This window comes from Eurosta solidaginis, chromosome 4 (assembly GCF_040869045.1).
Source record: "Eurosta solidaginis isolate ZX-2024a chromosome 4, ASM4086904v1, whole genome shotgun sequence".
Lineage (NCBI taxonomy): Eukaryota > Metazoa > Arthropoda > Insecta > Diptera > Tephritidae > Eurosta > Eurosta solidaginis.
The window spans coordinates 18,959,180-18,980,252 of record NC_090322.1 but is presented as its reverse complement, the minus strand read 5'-3'; the positions used below and the strand labels follow the sequence as shown (position 1 = coordinate 18,980,252).

Below are 21,073 nucleotides of genomic sequence, written 5' to 3'. Positions count from 1 at the left end.
ACGATTAAATTCAAAATCAAATTACATAAGTTATTTCAGATGAGAACGAAGAGAACAATAATTTCCTGGGAAAATTATACAAGCGACAGCCTTGTTGATGAATTACGCCAGCTTAACTACACTGACTTTGAAAATCTGAGCATCGAAATTAAGGCAACATTCCTATATAATACGCTATCAAGCGCAGTGACCACCCTGACATACTCTAAAGAAGTCAGTGTCAAACTTATGAACAAGTGGTATGATTTTGAGCTGGCTAACTTAAATAAACGTAAGCTAAATCTTTACAAGATCAGCCTATCCACTGGAGAATGGAGTGAATATTATAGTGCGAAACGCCAATATAAACGGCTAATTAAGATAAAAAAAGCCAAGTACATGGAAAATAAAATCAACCATAGTGCTGGTGATAGTAATGTCATGTGGAAAAACTTGAAAAATTCCATAAGCATGGCTAAAGAAAATAATGGTATTAAAAAAATTAAAATAAACGACCAACTCTACACAGAGGAAAATGAAATAGCGCAGTCTTTGAATGACTATTTCATTGATGGTATATTGGAGATTAGCATGAATATTCCTACTTCTTTTAGTAATGAAGGTACTATAGATGAGCAAAATGGCCCTAATGTTTTTAAGTTTCAGAAAGTATCCACTTCAGAGATAGTTGATATAGTAAGTAAGTTTAAAAATAAAATTGGAGGGAAGAAACTTGTGTCGGAAGGAGTCGTTAAATACTCCATAACGTATACAGGTTTCTTCTATTCTCAACTTGTTAATGAGAGCTTAGATAAAGGTCTAGTTCCTAGTTTATGGAAATCTTCTATAGTTGTGCCATTAGAAAAAGTTAAAAATACCATCAAAGCTGAGGAGATAAGACCTATTAACACGTTACAATGTGATGAAAAAATTTTGGAAACAGTGGTAAAAAATCAGCTGGTAAAATATTTAGAAGATAATGTAATTATTATACCTCAACAATCTGGTTTTCGAAAGAAACATTCATGTGAAAGTGCTTTGAATTTGGTTGTAGCTAACTGGAAAGAAGACTTAAGCAGGAAAAAACACATATTAGCTGTGTTTTTGGATTTAAAGCGTGCATTCGAGACGATCGACCAAAACTTAATGCTGAAAAAGCTTTCTTGCATTGGCGTTTCTGGTATAGAACTAAAATGGTTTCAAAACTTCATAATTAACAGATGCCAAAGAAGAGTGATTGGAACGTCCGTATCGGATAAAAGGGAGGTACCTGTTGGTCTACCTCAAGGGTCTGTGCTGGCACCCATACTGTTCAATATATATATTAATGATATAACTAGCTCCATTAAGCACTGTGAAATAAAATTGTTTGCTGATGATACATTGCTGATGATAAGTGGGAACAATATTACTGAAATATATGCTAAGCTGCAAGAAGATCTTAACAGCGTATATGGTTGGTTATGCGTAAACAGACTAAAAGTGAATGTCAATAAAACGAAATTTATGGTTATATCCAGACGCAATTTTCAAAACAGTGAGCTACAAAACTTAAATATAAATAACGAACTAATTGAAAAAGTCAGCACCTTAAAATACTTGGGAATAAAAATAGATGATAAGCTGAATTTCAACGAGCACGTGGATTATACGGTAGGAAAAATAGCGAAAAAGTTATATTTTACACAACGAACCTGCAAATATTTAAATAGAAGGTATAAAATCATCGTCTACAGATCTATAATCGAACCTCATTTTATTTATTGCCCAACTATATTTTTCATCTTGCGAGATAGTCAGATATACAAGCTACAAAAGCAACAGAACCGCGCTATGAGATTCATTCTCAAAAAACGGTATGACACACCTATCAGAGACATGCTATGCTCTCTTAATTGGCTTAGCATTAGACAGCAACTTTTTTATTATACCATAAAATTTATTAAAAACATAATAGAAGGAACTTTGCCTGCGTATTTGAGGACGAATATAAAATATGTAAAAGATATACACTCTGTAAATACTCGTAATAAAAATGATTTTAATCTGCCGGCTTATAAAACTGAAGCAGACAAATGTAATCTGTATTATAAAGGTCTTAAATCCTATAATGAACTACCGAATGATATTAAATCATGTCATTCCAATAAATTTAAACAAAAATTGTACAATTATTGCAGAACACTACCAATTTAGTGCTGGACAGGCGGACTTCCATAGCATCGATAGAAGTGCAGCGAAACTATACTCTATATTGCTATGTAGCGCCAAGACTTCCAAGCTCTTGTACGCATACAAAAAAGGTTGCCGAAGCACATACTGAAGCGCATCACTCGATTAACTCAGTGCATCGCCGTGCAGATGTTGCCTTCGCGCTTTACTAACATGCGTAAAATGCCTACATACTACACAAGCACAACGCTTTGTTCGCATGATCTGGAAGTCTCCCATCCATAGTACTCCAAGGTAGGACATAGATGTAACTATTCTAGATTGCATAGTCCAGAAGACAATTATAAACATGTAAAATAGATTTAAGTTAGGCTTAGGAAAGCCGTAATAAATAAATACATTATTATTAGCATCTGCTATATTGGCGGCATCGGCATCATTAGTGGCATCAATATCGAAGGCATCGCTAGTTTCGTCAGAATCTTTAGCGTTTCCATGGGCAGAGGCAATTATATTTGCTCCAACTCACACTACGCTCTGCAATAAGTTGCGCAATTCTTGCATCGTGGCTGATGGGAAAATTCCACCCCGGCTTCTTGTAATGCATTCATCAATTTTTGTTTTGGGTTGGCCATTTTAGTTGTACAATAAATATAAATTTTTCCAAATGGGTATGTGGTTGAACCCCACACCTGAGTTATAAAATTTCAAATTTATGAGTATTCAACGTGCATTATGAGGGATATTATTCCCATTGTACAGGTTTACAAGTATGATATGTATGAGAGGGAAACAATTTCTTTCCCTTTCTAACACACGGCAGTTTGACATTTCGGTCAGTGTCAAACTAGCGTAGAACTCAGTGGAACCTGCGTGGCACATGAGTTTTGACACTGAACGAAGTGTCAAAATTACCAGGGTTGCTGTCGTGGAAAGCGACGTAGGGAAACAAAAAAGGGAGCGGAATTCCAAATATGGGTTGCTTTGATGGTAAATTTTTTTGATCGACTTTAGTATGAAAATCTAGTGCGCCTATATGGGTCCTACAGAAAATTATACAAAAGCCTTGAATTGGGGTATCTGAGGACGCGTAGTTATTCCAGTATTAAGAATACAAACACGGATGCTAGTTTTTCTGCCCGTTTAAAAGTTCTCCGCGAAAAACAGTTTGAAACCGAGGTCGACTGCAATAACCCGTCCAAAAATGTAGAAAGAGAAATGAAAAGACGCGTTTTGTCCTGTCATCAATAGTCCAAAGGCGAAAAAGTATTCGAATTATTGGAAGCGAGGCAAAAACGCCTCTATTAATACTTCCCGAACGGTTTTTGTCATGTTTTAACAATCGTCCCCGGTAATAAGGTATCACAATTTGTTAATTAAAATTGTCCAAAACATATGGATTTTAAAGAGAGATGTAATTAAGTGCTCGTTTGAAAGTAAATAAGGATATTTCTTTGTAATTTTACAATAAAAATTTTACGCAGTTTTCGTTAGCAGCTACTAAACTTTTCTTCGACCTAAGAAGTACAACAGTGCCAAATAGCTTCCACAAAAAAAAAAAAAACGAACGAGAACAAACATTTATCAGGTGAGCATGGCTGTGTCATTGTTTACTATATAGTTTGGCAACTTAAATAGACATTTTGTTGCGAATAGAGTGGAAGGCTGTGGACTAGGCAGTCGAATCTCATATAATAAAAGAATGGTGTTCGGAGTCTTTTCAAAGTTAAAAAAAAAAATCATAAAAGCTTTAATAAAAATAAAACTATTGTTTTAATAACAACAAAAATGCCTTATATATTCTATATACATAAATTCGTAAGGATTGTCTCACTTTAAAATTTGAGTTAAATAATCTAAAGTTTGTTTTTGAAACTGAGTCGAGAACTGCGCGTGTGAATGTGCGAATTTTCACCGATCAGCTGTTAGTTGCGCTACTTGGTAAAATTTACAATGGCTGTGTATGTGCGTTCTGCTACATATCCTACTTGTAGACCTGTACTATGAATTGTTCAACCAGAAGTAAGTCTTTCTCTTTTCTTTTTATTGCTCATCCTCATCATTTGTCAAGTTGGCTGTGGTTATCGATACTTATTATCTATGGATGTAATACAATATTTAGCTTTTATGTAAGTAGAGCTACCATATGTTAACAGTACGTTTACAATTTGTTATCTTTACATATTGGACTGATTTATTCAACAGTTAAGCGATTCGAACGTTAGCAGAAGGTTGCGAATAAGCGGAATTTCCCTAAAATCGTTACAATACAAAAATTTGGTCCATTTCTTTGAGATTTGGTCCTCTTTTTCGATGAATTTTGGTCCCAAATGAAAACATGGTATGGCAACCGTGGATACGAGCGTATGAAGCATTTTGAATTCATACAAGTGGCGAATGTTTAAAAGAACGTTCACAATAGTAAACAGCCTCGACCACCTGTTCAATCGCTGTTCTATCTATTGCCAATAGTGTTTTTCAATCATTTTTGCAAACGACGGGCGTATTGAATTATTTACAAATTTTCAAATGTTTGCTTAACAGCCTGCTCATATTTTATCTAATATCTAGATTTTAGAAATTAAAATCAATATGTAGTCTGATTTTCTGTATTCACAATTAAGAGAAAAGCTCATTTGAAACACAAATGGGCGATTCATGGCATTTCAATTTAATAACAGCGAGCAAAAAACAAACCTTTCTTCCATTCTCTGGCCACCCGCGACAGCCCTTCTCTCCATCAACTGTTATTTGAAAGGTAGGTATGGCAATGAAGGAATATAAAGATTTTTCACTTGTATGAATTCACAATGGTATGGAGTGTTTATCGATACAATTTTTTCCTCCGATACCTGAGTAGTCGTTGCAAAAGTACTGAGTACTCGGCGCAAAAGTATCGACTACAAATTTTTTTGGTATCGGGTCAAAAGTGTGAGTACCTTATTCTATTTTCTAGAACATAGTGTATAAGTATAGGTACACTATGTTCTCGAATCGTTTCATCCCTAACTCTCCCTTATAGTGTTTCACTGTGGTGTTTTTATAATTTTTACTAAAGCAGATACACTCGCTCAAATGGATACAAGTGATCTATATATCGATTACCTCTGTCGGACCTGTATGATTAAACTGGAAGCCTACTCGTCTGAAGGCAGCACTGAACCACAACATCAATCTATATTTGAAACTATTGAGGAATGCGACGAATTACGAATAGCTGACTTGTTATCCAGCACAATACCCCAAATAGTGGACGTGCAGCTAGGTGACGAGCTACCAAAAAAAATTTGCTGTAAATGCTTGCACCAATTGATATGTGTATATCTGTTCCAAAGATTGTGCGTGCAATCCGACCGTAAGATGCGAGAAATGATTTCTAAAAAATGGGATGATTTAAACATGTCGATGATGGAGGCCGAAATTGACGATGAAGTATTACCAAACGACACAGATTCATGCCCGTTGAGCAATTGCCAGCCCAAATGCACTGCTCAAAACTCACTTCCAGAAATAGAAACGGCTCTTGAAGGCAGACAGCAAGCAATTGAGGTGGAATCAACACAATGCAGTACTGCTGAGCATTTACTAAAAAACGAACAATTACTGAATTGTTGTGAAAATTCGCAAGGCGAGTTAAGCGAATTTATCAAAAACGATCCCATTGAAGATGATGAAGAAAATACTGAATATAGCGACACAATCCAAGCGCCAGGCGAGTTAAGCGAATTTATCAAAAACGAGCCCATTGAAGATGATGAAGAAAATACTGAATATAGCGACACAATCCTTTCAACAACCTTTGTAACCAAAGAAGAATTTACAACGGAAGAGCAAAAATTAACTGTGCCGTAAGCATGATAAGGATTATATTGCCAACTTTTTGTTTTATGTATGTATATCGCGCCTATTAGCGCGTCCCCAGCTAACATAGGATACCATAACGAGCAACGTTAGGATACCCAGAGCAATGCCCGCGTCATTTTAGGGTGGTTCGGAAAATACTCGAATTGGAGCGTATTCGACGTAGAAAATATTCTTTGAAAATGGAAGAAAAAAGTGCTCCTTTTTGAGAGACTCATTACTTCTACTTTGATAGAATTTTGATACTTCTCGATTATTATTGAAATTTTTCGAAAACTTTTTTTTGGTTCGCGTAGTTTGGGCTAATAATTGAGCAAGGAGCTGGACAATATTAAGTTTGAATTCCTGTTTCTGATAGAAACGGACAGTTCATCGAAACCCCACTACATGTTGTTGTTGTTGTAGCGATAAGGTTGCTCCCCGAAGGCTTTGGGGAGTGTTATCGATGTGATGGTCCTTTGCCGGATAAAGATCCGGTACGCTCCGGTACCACAGCACCATTAAGGTGCTAGCCCGACCATCTCGGGAACGATTTATGTGGCCACATTAAACCTTCAGGCCATTCCCCCCTCCACACCCCCAAGTTCCATGAGGAGCTTGTGGTCGCCAGAGCCTCGTCTGTTAGTGAAACAGGATTCGCCGCGGATAGGTGAGGTTGACAATTGGGTTCGGAGAAGCTATATATTGCGCTGGCAATCTGAAGGGTTGCGTTACACAACCCCTTGAATCTGGTATTTTAGTCGCCTCTTACGACAGGCATACCTACCGCGGGTATATTCTGATCCCCTAACCCACTGGGGCAAACCCCACTACATCGCACGTTTAGTTGTAAACTGATTAAACTCAAAATTTTGGCTTTTTTAGATATTTCGATATACCAACCAAACCAACTAAGAAGATTATGCTGACAACAACAACAACATTATGCTGACATTTATAGAATACTCAGAAAGACCAAAATAGCGAACATATATGCCTTTGTATCTCAATTCTATAATGGAAGTCTATGAAAAAATAAAACTGCGTTTTCCCAACAAAATAAAATTTTGATTTACATCTGTTTACAATTTATCCGTTAAGCCTTATTCAAAGGAAAATTTGTCGATTTGGGGCAAATCTTTTTACCTCTTTCGTTTGAAAGATTTGTAAAATTTTATAACATAAGGTCATGATACGCCCAGAAGGTTTAATGTGGTCATGTTAATCGTTTCCGATATGGTCGCACTATTACGTTAATGGTGCGTGGTTACCGGAACATACGGGATCTATATTCGGCAAAGGACTATTAACATGGGTAACACTCCCCAAAGCCTTGGGGGAATGTCTTTATCGTTAATAGAAGCTTTAAGCTTTAAGGTGATATATACATATTTGTTTATACTTTATACAAAAAAATTGGGACATTTTCGAAAATTTATAGAGGATTTACCCTTTTTTCCCGTTTATCACAGTTTGACATCTTTTTTATGTAGGTTAGGTTAGGCTTGAGTGGCCATCGGTGCGAGCTCCAGTGCACTTAGGCCCAAAAAGGTCCCATTGTGATACCACGTGGATGTTGTTGTTGTTGTTGTAGCAGTGCTTCGCCCCACCTAACAGCCGCGACCGATCACAAATTGCCATCAATATCCTCTAACGGGAATCCAAGGAAACTTGCTGTTTCAACAGGGGTGGATCATAAGGAAAGGGGTGTTAGAGGCGTTGGTTCCACATTACAATTAAAGAGATGGTTGGTGTCATGTGGGGACACATTGCAAGCGGGGCAAACATTATGTATGTCGGGGTTGATTCTGGATAGGTAAGAGTTTAACCTGTTACAGTATCCAGATCGAAGTTGAGCAAGAGTGACACGCGTTTCCCTGGGGATTATGCGTTCGTCTTCCGCGAGTTTTGGGTACTTTCCTTTGAGTACTGGATTCACCGGGAAATTCCCAGCAGAAAGGTCCGACGCCTGTTTGTGGAGTTCACCAAGGACCTGCTTGTGTTTTTTCGCTTCATACGGCTGGGTTCTCAGGTGCCGTATTTCTTCAAAATGCTTACGGAGATGACTCCTTAAGCCCCTAGGCGGTGCTGGCTCATCAATCAGATGTCTGTTGGGATGCTCAGGTTTCTGGGTATTCAACAGGAACTGTTTGGTCAGCATCTCATTTCTCTCCCTGATGGGGAGTATTCTCGCCTCATTATACAGATGGTGTTCTGGGGACATAAGAAGACAGCCCGTGGCGATTCTGAGAGCAGTATTCTGGCAGGCCTGTAGCTTCGTCCAGTGGGTAATTTTTAGGCTTGGCGACCATATGGGTGACGCGTAGCACGTAATCGGATGGCTAATTGCTTTGTATGTAGTCAAGAGCGTTTCCTTATCTCTTGCCCAAGTACTGCCAGCGAGGGATTTGAGGATTTTGTTACGGCTCTGAATTCTCGGAACAATTGCGGCTGCGTGCTCACCAAAATGTAGATCCTGATCAAACGTCACACCCAAGATTTTGGGGTGTAGGGCAGTCGGTAGCGTAGTACCATCGACGTGGATGTTCAAAATGGTCGACATTTGGGTCGTCCATGTTGTAAATAAGGTCGCGGAAGATTTATTCGGTGATAATGCCATGTTTCGCGAGGCGAAAAACTGGAGAGATCAGGGAGGTAGCCGTTTATTCTATTGTATAGCTCATCTATCTGTGGGCCTGGGCCTGTGGCCATTATTGTGCAGTCATCGGCGTAGGAAACGATTGTGACTCCTTCCGGTGGTGAAGGTAGCTTAGATATGTAGAAATTAAAGAAAAGTGGAGATATGACGCCACCCTGTGGCACCCCTTGTTTAATTCTTCTTGGTTTTGATGTTTCGTTTCTAAATTGCACCGATGCCTTCCAACCACCCAGATAATTTGCGGTCCACCTTTTAAGACATAGGGGAAGGGTAGATCCTTCCAGGTCTTGCAGTAACGAGCCATGGTTGACCGTATCAAAAGCTTTTGATAGGTCTAGCGCTACGAGTACTGTTCTATGGTGGGGGTTTTGATTTAAACCGCAATTTATCTGGGTGCTAATGGCATTTAGCGCGGTGGTAGTGCTATGGAGTTTTCTGAAGCCATGTTGATGACAGGCAAGCTGCAAATTTGCTTGGAAATAGGGGAGCAAAATGGCTTCAAGCGTTGTTGTTGTTGTTGTTGTAGCAATGCTCGCCCCACCTAATAGCCGCGACCGATCACAAATTGTCTCCCCATCAGGGAGAGAAATGAGATGCTGACCAAACAGTTTCTGTTGAATACCCAGAAACCTGGGCATCCCAACAGACATCTGATTGACGAACCAGCACCGCCTAGGGGCCTAAGGAGTCATCTCCGTAAGCATTTTGAGGAAATACGGCACCTGAGAACCCAGCCGTATGAAGCGGAAAAACACAAGCAGGTCCTTGGTGAACTCCATAGACAGGCGTCGGACCTTTATGTCGGGAATTGCCCGGTGAATCCAGTACTTGAAGAAAAATATCCAGAACTCGCAGAAGAGGAACGCATACTCCCCAGGGAAACGCGTGTCACTCTTGCTCAACTTCGTTCTGGATACTGTAACAGGTTAAACTCTTACCTATCCAGAATCAACCCCGACATACAAAATGTATGCCCTGCTTGCAATGTGTCCCCACATGACACCAACCATCTCTTTAATTGTAATGTGGAACCAACGCCTCTAACACCCCTTTCCTTATGGTCCACCCCTGTTGAAACGGCAAGTTTCCTTGGACTCCCGTTAGAGGATATTGATGACAATTTGTGATCGGTCGCGGCTATTAGGTGGGGCGAGCATTGCTACAACAACAACAACAACAACAATCACAAATTGTCATCAATATCCTCTAACGGGAGTCCAAGGAAACTTGCCGTTTCAACAGGGGTGGACCATAAGGAAAGGGGTGTTAGAGGCGTTGGTTCCACATTACAATTAAAGAGATGGTTGGTGTCATGTGGGGACACATTGCAAGCAGGGCATACATTTTGTATGTCGGGGTTGATTCTGGATAGGTAAGAGTTTAACCTGTTACAGTATCCAGAACGAAGTTGAGCAAGAGTGACACGCGTTTCCCTGGGGAGTATGCGTTCCTCTTCTGCGAGTTCTGGATATTTTTCTTCAAGTACTGGATTCACCGGGCAATTCCCGACATAAAGGTCCGACGCCTGTCTATGGAGTTCACCAAGGACCTGCTTGTGTTTTTCCGCTTCATACGGCTGGGTTCTCAGGTGCCGTATTTCCTCAAAATGATTACGGAGATTACTCCTTAGGCCCCTAGGCGGTGCTGGTTCGTCAATCAGATGTCTGTTGGGATGCCCAGGTTTCTGGGTATTCAACGGAAACTGTTTGGTCAGCATCTCATTTCTCTCCCTGATGGGGAGTATTCTCGCCTCATTATGCAGATGGTGTTCTGGGGACATAAGAAGACAGCCCGTGGCGATTCTGAGAGCAGTATTTTGGCAGGCCTGTAATTTCTTCCAGTGGGTGGTTTTTAGGCTTGGCGACCATATGGGTGACGCGTAGCACGTAATCGGCTGGCTGATTGCTTTGTATGTGGTCAAGAGCGTTTCTTTATCTTTTCCCCAGGTACTGCCAGCAAGGGATTTGAAGATTTTATTACGGCTCTGAATTCTTGGAACAATTGCGGTTGCATGCGCACCAAAATGTAGATCCTGATCAAACGTCACACCCAAGATTTTGGGGTGTAGGACAGTCGGTAGCGTAGTGCCATCGACGTGGATGTTCAATATGGTCGACATTTGGGGCGTCCATGTTGTAAATAAGGTCGCGGAAGATTTAGTCGGTGACAATGCCAAGTTTCGCGAGGCGAAAAAACTGGAGAGATCAGGGAGATAGCCGTTTATTTTATTGCATAGCTCATCGAACTTTGGGCATGGGCCTGTGGCCATTATTGTGCAGTCATCGGCGTAGGAAACGATTGTGACTCCTTCCGGTGGTGAAGGTAGCTTAGATATGTAGAAATTAAACAAAAGCGGGGATAGGACACCACCCTGTGGCACCCCTTGTTTAATTCTCCTTTGTTTTGATGTTTCGTTTCTGAATTGAACCGATGCCTGCCGACCACCCAGATAATTTGCGGTCCACCTTTTAAGACATGGGGGAAGGGTGGACCCTTCCAGGTCTTGCAGTAACGAGCCATGGTTGACCGTATCAAAAGCTTTTGATAGGTCTAACGCTACGAGTACTGTTCTATGGTGGGGATATTGATTCAAACCGCAATTTATCTGGGTGCTAATAACATTTAGCGCGGAGGTAGTGCTATGGAGTTTTCTGAAGCCATGCTGATGAGGGGCTAGCTGCAAATGTGCTTGGAAATAGGGGGGCAAAATGGCTTCAAGCGTCTTTGCCACTGGCGATAGGAGAGATATCGGACGATATGACTCACCTACGTTAGCTGGTTTCCCAGGCTTTAGTAGCGGGACCACCTTGGCCATTTTCCATTTCTCGGGTATGACAAAGGTGGAAAGAGACAGGTTGAAGACATGCGCTAAATATTTGAAACCCTCTTTCCCTAGGTTTTTAAGCATCGGCATGGCTATGCCGTCTGGGCCCACTGCTTTGGATGGTTTAGCGCGACCAATGGCGTCCTCAACCTCTCTAGCGGTGATGGTGATTGGTGACGCGCTGAATTTGTGTTTATGTGCGTGTCTATTGGCTTTCCGTCTATCTTTGTCGACCGTAGGATGCATTATATATTGTCGGCAGAAAGCGCTCGCGCATTTTTCCGCATCCGACAGCACCTTATCGCCAAAGGCGATGGAAACTTTGTGCTTAGTCGGATTCGATAGGGACTTTACGGTGGACCAAAGTTTACCTACACCGGTAGAGAGGTTACAACCTCTTAGGTGCTCTTCCCATTTCGCCCGCTTGTGTTCGTCCACAAGCAATCTGATGCGTTGGTTTATATCCCTTATTTGGGGGTCGCCTGGATCAAGCTGTCTTATAAGGTCGCGTTCCCTCGCTAAGCTCGCGGCCTCCGCCGGGAAGTGGGGCCGGATTTCGGGAATTCTCCCGGCGGGAATGAAATGTGCCGAGGCGGATTCAATGACCTTACGGAAGGAACGCTCCCCTTGGCGGGCATCAGTCGGGATAGGGAGGGCAGCAAAGCTGCTGTCTGTTGCAGATTTATATTCTTCCCACTTTCCTTTTTTGAAGTTTATGAAAGTGCGTATTTCGGTGACGATGAAGTCGGCGGTACGCTCGAACGAAATAAGTATGGGCAGGTGGTCGGATGCCAATGTTACCATCGGCTGCCAGTTGACGCAGTTTACGAGTTCTGCGCTCACGATTGAGATATCTGGCGAGCTATGACAGCTTCCTACCATACGTGTGGGGGCGTCTCCGTTTATTGTGCAGAACATCTAGGAAAGTGGCACCACCCAAGGCAGGAGCTGCATTGAGCGGAAGTCGCAATCCTATATATTCTGTGCTGGCAGACGGTGCAAACGGAGGCAGGGACTAAGAGTCTGTTTCCCTGACCTGCACGATTGCTGTCAGAAAAGAGGGGGGGGGGGGGGGGGGGGGGGAGAAGAAGATGGGGGCAGGGGCTGATGCTCAGCATTGCTACCAGCTCTACTACGAAGGTAGTAGTTATGAGTGGTATCAGCTGTTTGAGTTGTTGGCGCCGTGGGGCGCGAGCAGCAGCGGGTACTTGTTGTGGCTTGCTGAGCAGCGAAGCTGCTGGAAGGTAGTGGGGATACGCTTAGGCGTAGACTACGGGACGCCCTTGGGCGTGAGCAGCAAGGAGCCACAAAAGATTTATAAAAGTTACGTGGACGTCGGGTTTTGGGATCAAGCCCAGAACAACCAGTCCGATGCAACCATCCCTTGCACGAGACACACTGAACAGAGTATGACCGTCCTAAAAAGATTCTTTTCTGGCAAATGCAGCAAAACCATTTCTCAGGACCGGGGTCAGGAGACGGACCCGGATTGGGTTCGATACCTTCCCGGAGTAAGAGAATATGTAGCAGTCCTGCTGCAAGGAGCTGCTGGGAGGATGACAATTTGTGGGAGGGACGAAACAAATTAAATGGGGTCACACTGAAATGACAGTCCTTGGTCGGGAAAAATCCCGAGTCGATCCGGTACATAGAACCGACTGCCTTGGGAAGCGGGCTTCAAGCGTCTTTGCTACTGGCGAAAAGAGAGATATCGGACGATACGACTCTCCTATGTTTGCTGGTTTCCCAGGCTTTAGTAGCGGGATCACCTTGGCCATTTTCCATTTTTCGGGTATGATAAAGGTGGAAAGAGCCAGGTTGAAGACATGCGCTAAATATTTGAAACCCTCTTTCCCTAGGCTTTTAAGCATCGGCATGGCTATGTCGTCTGGGCCCACTGCTTTGGATGGTTTAGCGTGACCAATGGCGTCCTCAACCTCTTTAGCGGTGATGGTGATTAGTGACGCGCTGAATTTGTGTTTATGTGCGTGTCTGTTGGCCCTCCGTCTATCTTTGTCGACCGTAGAATGCATTATATATTGTCGGCAGAAAGCGCTCCCGCATTTTTTCGCATCTAACAGCACTTTATCGCCAAAGGCGATGGATACTTTGTCTTTGTGCTTAGACGGATTCGATAAGGACTTTACGGTGGACCAAAGTTTACCCACACCGGTAGTGAGGTTACAACCTCTTAGGTGCTCCTCCCATTTCGCCCGCTTGTGTTCATCCACAAGCAATCTGATGCGTTGGTTTATATCCCTTATTTGGGGGTCGCCTGGATCAAGCTGTATTATAAGGTCACGTTCTCTCGCCAAGTTTGCGGCCTCCGCCGGGAAGTGGGGCCGAATTTCGGGAATTCTCCCGGCAGGAATGAAACGTGCCGAGGCGGATTCAATGACCTTGCGGAAGGCACGCTCCCCTTTGCGGGCATCAGTCGGGATAGGGATGGCAGCAAAGAGGTTGTCTGTAAAAGATTTATATTCGTCCCACTTTCCTTTTTTTGAAGTTTATGAAAGTGCGTTTTTCTGTGACGATGAAGTCGGCGGTACGCTCGAGCGAAATAAGTATAGGCAGGTGGTCGGATGCCAATGTTACCATCGGCTGCCAATGTTACCATCGGCTGCCAGTTGACGCAGTTTACGAGCTCTGCGCTCACGATTGAGATATCTGAGATATCACGTGGATCTCTCCCCTACTCAAACCAACAGGTCGATACAGCAAACGTAAGGAGTTTCTTAGGTTTCAACTTAGCCAGATCACAAAGATCGTCAAAGAAGGGAGATCCCAGAGATTTCTTCCTCTTGTGCCAAAGCGCGGGATAATCGCACAGAAAATGATTGACTCTTTCTATCTCCTCTTCGTCTTTGCAGCTCCGGCAGTAGTCATTTTTGCGCGTCTCGCGTCCCATGCAGGCCACACGAGCTTGGTGTGGTAGCAGGATTCGAGATTGCTCCATCTCACACCCGCTTCCGTAAGGAAAATGCCTTTCAAAGTGAGCTTACAGGAAACGTGCGGCATGCTCAATCCCTTCCAGGACGACGAAAGCGGAACGGTTGTGCCCCCTCTTGCAAGTTCGTCAACCATCTCATTGCCCGGTATATACGAGTGTCACCAGACTGAGGGCCCCCAGCGGGTTAGGGGGTCAGAATATACCCGCGGTAGGTATGCCTGTCGTAAGAGGCGACTAAAATACCAGATTCAAGGGGCTGTGTAGCGCAACCCTTCAGGTTACCAGCGCAATATACAGCTTCTCCAAACCCAATTGTGAACCTCACCTATCCGCGGCGAATCCTGTTTCACTAACAGACGAGGCTCTGGCGACCCCAAGCTCCTTATGGAACTTGGGGGTGGGGAGGGAGGGATGGCCTGAAGGTTTAATGTGGCCATATAAATCGTTCCTGAGATGGTCGGGCTAGCACCTTAATGGTGCTGTGTTAGCGGAGCGTACCGAATCTGTATCCGGCAAAGGACCATCACATCGATAACACTCCACAAAGCCTTCGCGGAGCACCTTATCGCTACAACAACAACAACAACCAGACTGAGGGATGTTTGCTCAGCGATCTCGTTAACAGATTTGCGGCAGTTCTCTACTGTCCTGGCCTTACATTAGTCCGACCCAAGTGCTGTTAGTGCAGCCTGGCTGTCAGAGTAAATAGAAATTTGCTTATAGCCGTGAGCAGCCTTCCCCAGGTGATCAGCGGCCTCATTTATAGAAGCCACCTCCGCCTGAAAGGCGCTGCAATGATCGGCTAGGCTAAATAATAGATTCCACCCTAGTTGAGGTGCAAGGACACCGCTACCCACCTTATTATACAGTTTGGAGCCGTCAGTATATATCTACAGCCTATCGCTCAGGTCCGACGGCTCCTTCTACCAATAATCCCTATCCGGGATGATAACCGCGTACTTCATATTAAAAAATACAGTCGGGGCGCACTAGTCCATCGAAGGCGAATCCAGATACTTAAGGATGGCTGCATGGCCATCCACATTGTCTCTCTATCCGGATAACTGTCGCAGCCGCAGAGCTGAAAAGGCCGCACATAGCTTGGCCATTACATCTATTGGCAACACATTAAAAATAGTGTCCAGCGCCTCCGCAGGGGTGGTGCGTAGAGCACCCCTCACGCAGATTAGAGCACTTTGTACCTTCTGGAATACCCATAGGAATAATTTAGTATCTAAGCTCGTCCACCAGACCACTGCCCCGTATAAAAGAATTGGTCTAACCACAGCGGTGTAGAGCCACAGGGTAATATCCGGTGATAATCCCCATTTTCGCGCAAAGACTCCTCTACAGCTGTACAGTGCCACCGTTGCTTTTTTCACATGCTCCTCAACGTTTTCCTCCAGGATAGTTTGCTATCCAAAATTACTCCTAGGTATTTGGTAGAGTCCCTCAGCGTCAGGGTCATCAGGGTCAATACCCGCCAGCACCGGCAGCTGCAACGCAGGTATCTTATATTTCCTGGTGAATAGAACCAGTTCAGTTTTGGCTGAATTGACCGATAGACCTTTACTCCTGGTCCAGTTCTCCCACCAGTCTCAGCTTTGTTTGCATTATATCGCATAGTGTCTGCGGAAACTTCCCGGTAACTAACAGCGCAAGGTTATCAGCATATGCGATTACCTTGCCGCAACCGTCCTTCTCAAGAAGAACCAAGAGCTCATTAAGTGTGGCAACCCTTAGAAATGGAGAAAGCACCCCCACCCTGTGGGGTGCCCCTCCCGTATGTGTTTGACCACCGTAAAGCCAGGTTAGCATGAACCTTTCTTCGTAACAGTAACTGCTGACCAAGTTTCACTAGCCCCGATCGGGCCGACCCGATTAGTGCATCAGTTATCACAGAGGGCGTAATAATGTTGAAAGCTCCCTCAGTGTCGAGAAAACCTATGAGTGTGAAGTCCTTGTACGCCAAGGATTTCTCGATCTGGGAGACAATTGCATGCAAGGCCGTGTCCGTGGAGTTCCATTTCATATACGCATGCTGGATGTCGATAACTTCCCCTCCAAGGACTCCCTTAGTGAGGAGTCCAATAACCTCTCGAGTGTCTTCAGCTGGAAAGATATCAAACAAATCGGTCTGAAGTCTTTAGGGGTCACGTGACACGTCCTTCCAGATTTTGGTATAAAGGTGACTTGAATCGTTCCAACCCCGTGGAATATGGTTAAGAGCACAAACTCCTTTGAAAATGTTATACAACCACAAAGAACTCAGCTCAATTGTTTGCTGGAGTTGTATCAGAGCCAACCCATCCATTTTCCATAAGGAAGAAGATTGCTTTTTCTGCCAAACAAACACCATTGGTCGCCACTATAAAACCCGTGACCGCATAAAATATGCTCAGGTAGTAACCGTATCTCACCCCATAAAGGAAGAAAAAACGAATATTTTTGTTGCAAATCTTGAATCGAAACATGCATTGGAATCTGAAAAATAAAATTCTGACGGTTCACAAATTGGCAAGGAATTTCTTCCAACTGGGGTTCTAACAACGGAACATCATGTAGTCTCAAAAGAAGATTTTCGTGACCTTGTGCGTGATTTAGAATTGTCTTGGAGGCAGATAGAAATTTTTGGTGTGTTTGTTGGTCCGGAAATACATAAAATTTTTTCTGACAAGAATTTTCCGAAAAATTTAACTCAATCGAGCAAAGAGCATAGAAGAGCTTTATTTCTTTGTGTGAAAACTTTCTTGGAGACAACAGGAATGATGACTATGTTGAAGTAGTAAATGAGTTTTTAAAGACTTATGAAGAAATGGGATGCAGAATGTCAATCAAAATCCATTTATTACATACCCCATTTGGATTTCTTCCCCGAAAATCTTGGAAAACTCAGTGATGAACAAGGAGAACGATTTCACCAGGAAATACCAGCGATTCAAACACGTTTTGTTGGCAAGAATCAGATCAGAATGCTGGCTACCTACTGCTGGTTGCTCAAACGTGAAACTGATGATGCAGTCTATAACCGTAGGAGGTCAAGTAAACGTTTTTAAAAAGTCACAACATTAAAAATTTGGCTGTAATAAGAACTTGAAATATAAGAATATTATCAATATTTGTATTCAAAATCAATTATTCCTTTTTTTAACTACTCCCAACATGGTTTAAAATATCACGAAAAACTATTTCAAATAAATTATTATGATGAATTATTTACAAAATAAACAATAAAAAGACACTCTCGAACAATAATTATGATAAATGCCGTAGTGATTCTATACTGAAATCATATCCACGATCCTGAAGTGGCACGACATCGACTTCATGGTGGGAGTTTAATTTTGTTGTTTACAATAAACGTCGTACTTAAACAAAATCACTGTAGCGCCGTGTCGGAAAATGTTGAGGCATTCATAAGATATTAACGAGAAACCGAAAACCGGGTCCCTCAAAAAGGGGGGGGGGGGGGGGGGGGGGTGCGATTCATAGTATTTTTTGTGCAGAACACTTTTCTTCTTTGGCGGCCTTCCGTGCAAAACCCCGTTGCACACACAATTGTTTCCTGTGTACAACAATATTACAAAAACCACATGAAAAATTGCCAACATTAACTGCAAATATCTAATTTCTTTTCCGCCTTCAGATTATTGCTTGAAACACAATGCCGAGCGAAATTGACGCTGTTTATTCAGAGTGGCCATTATTTAGAAATAAAGATGAAAACAATTAAACGTTTTTTAATTCTCTGCTTTAGCACTTGACTGCTAAAACACGCCCAAAATGTTAAGAAATTAACAAAACAGAACAAAAAATGTTAAGAAGTTAAATTAAAAATTATATGTAAAGAAAAAAATTTGTTTTTGGATATTATGTTTTCTTTTTTTATACTTAAAAAGTTGAACAGCAGCAAACCCTTAGGATGTTTGTCGTCATTGCCCGGCGGCGACGATAGAAATAAATCTATAGTCGCAAAATGACGTCGCGTAAATTTCGCTCTTGGCGTTCATTGTGTTCACCTTCATGTAATTATGGGGATTCTATTTTTGCCAAGGCGATGTTCGTCGCGTTTATTCGCGGCGTCAGGGCATTGTGTTTCAAGCTTATTGCTGTCGAGGTCAATACGCGTCGTTTGACTCCTCTCCCGAAACGAGTATCAGCAGTCGACCCCTTTTCTAGACTTTTACCCGTCTACAAATGAAGGCGAGTCATATCGACCGATACCCGCTTGTTGTTGCCGTTGTATTAACGATAAAGACACTTCCCGAAGGTTTTGGGTAGCGTTATCGATGTTGATGGTCCTTTGCCGGATATAGATCCGGTTAGTTCCGTTAACAAAGCACCATTTAGGCGCTAGCCAGACCATCTCTGGAACGACTAATATGACCACATTAAACCTTCTAGGCCATATCGCCACCACCCCCTAGTTCCATGAGGAACTTGGGGTCGCCAGAGCCTCGACTGCTAAATATGTGTATGATACATTCATATTTGTAACAGGATTGCCCTCACGTAGGTGAGGTTGACAATTGGGTAGCGGAAGCTTTGAAGCTGTAAAGCTTTGTATTGCGCTTATCAACTCCTTGAGACTCCGCGCTTAATTGAGCTGCTTGTCCACTTCCAACATCTCCACTTCGTCATTTCACGATACTTCCAGGCTCAAGAGGCTTTTTCTACCTCGCCAGCTTTCAGCATAGAAAACAATTTTTTCTAACGAAGAAAACTTGAACTTGAACCCAGAATCTTCAGTGTGGTAAGATGACCACGCTACCACCATACCACGGCGGCCTCCCATAAGAATAGGGAAATACCTCTCCGAGCCTCTCGAAACCAAGCGAGGTTTTAAACAGGACATTTCCTATTCTAGTAGCAGGTCTAAAACGTTAATTGAAAAAAAAAACCTCCGAACATCATTCTTTCATTCTACTACCTTCCACTCTATTCGCAACCTAACCTCAATTTAAGCGGCCAAACAAAACAATGTTTTAAATCACAATGGTACAATCAATTGAATCGTTTAATATTAAATAGGCAGGTGCAGCACACACAAAAAAACGGCTACAAAATGAGGCCATTTCAAAGAAAACGCAAAATTTCATGGCCTATAAAAGCGTATAGAGTAAGTGGGACTATGTCGATTTTCAACAGAAAGTAGGTGTTGATAAAAACTATATAGATTGCAACCTAAATATAATTTATATAACATGTGCGATTCAATTATAAGGGCGAGTCGAGAAAAGATTCATAAAATCCATTTCAAGTTCCGAAATTTACAATTAAGTTGGGAATTTGCATTTAATGCTCAGATTTTAAAAATTGGGGGTCCTTATACCTCTCGAGAGTTTTTTCGGCCTTTTTGTGGTTGTTTCATTGGTGCGGATGTTTTCATTGGAAAAACATTTCAAACCAATAATTTTTTTAAATGCAAAATTGTTTACCTGGCTCAGGATCTTTGCGACGGGATAATGGTTATTATCTTTCTTACTGTTTTCGCTATTTGTCATTTCGTTTTTTGTTGGATTTATTACAATACTGTTTTTGCAGTTGCTGTTTGTGTTGCTCTTTGCCAAACATTAAAAAACAAATATTCGTCGGGAAATTACTTACAATGACAACTTCCGGTTTGGGGTAACTCTGTAGGAACAATTGATTTTTCTCCGCGAAAGCTAAAGCCACGAATCCCAAAGCGGAAATTAAAAATTGTATATCTTTCAAATAAAACGAAAAAAGGCCCGCATCACTCAGAATGGGAGGGTGGCATCCAAAGTATCTGTTCGTCCTGTAATTGAGGACGCTATATTACTATGGCCATAGTCGGGGCTCAAACTGCCCCGAAGCACTGAGCTTCGTTGCAGGTTGTTAACGCTATGTTCTTTGCTACCAGGTCTACACGTGGAATGTGCAGAACGGGAAACAGTTCAGTCGTCGGGGTTGTTTTCAGGGCTCCCGCCATGCTAAGCAAAAGCTGCGTACCCCCTCTACTTTTTTAAGTTAGGTTCTTTTTCGTGTGGCTGTCCAATGGGGGAGAGAGGGAGATAAACCCTACGTCCACCCAGCATTATTTTACATGCATAAAGCACCGTGGAAGCCTTCTTCGCTCTCCTCCACGTTAAGCAACTTATTGTCTAGGATGATCCCTAGATATTTTGTGCAAGGTTTCTCCTGCAGGGTCACATCTCCTAACTTAGGCCTAGTTCAATTTGGGACCGTATACCTCTTAGCATGGCGGAACGATACAAGGTGGCAGCATAGTGACATATCTACAAACATAATTAAAAATTCCATGTACTTTGTTTTTGTAAATTCGATGGACAAATGTCAAAGTCGTACTGCGCCGGAAGTTGATGTATCAAATCAAATAAAAAAAGTTTATAATCAGCTGTCCCATGCTGCAACCTTGTATCTTCTCTGCGTTGGCTGTCAACCCGTTATTAGATGCGCAAGTATGAATATTCCAATTTTATTAGGAAATAAACGCAAGAAAGCTCCTAGATATTTTGTTATAATGTGATATTAAAATTTCCATGCAAAGCAAAAAATGTTCTAACTTTTTAAAGTAGAGGAGAGGAATGAAAAGGAAACGAAAGGGAGGAAAATTAAGAAAGCAAAGAGAATAGAAGCAAGGAGAGAAGAGGAGAATAGAAAAGAA

The 21,073-nt window shown here is 42.4% G+C and overlaps 1 protein-coding gene across 1 annotated transcript in view; it reads left to right on the top strand.

Annotated features, from left to right (window-relative positions):
* The first annotated feature begins 5,123 nt into the window (after nucleotides 1-5,123).
* The window catches only part of LOC137248419 (zinc finger protein 721-like), a 169,070-nt gene continuing 153,120 nt past the window's right edge, over nucleotides 5,124-21,073 (top strand). The window contains exon 1 of the mRNA XM_067779357.1: nucleotides 5,124-5,999. Coding sequence (XP_067635458.1) covers nucleotides 5,227-5,999 — 773 coding nt within the window. The 5' untranslated portion in view covers nucleotides 5,124-5,226. The remainder of the gene's footprint in view (nucleotides 6,000-21,073) is intronic.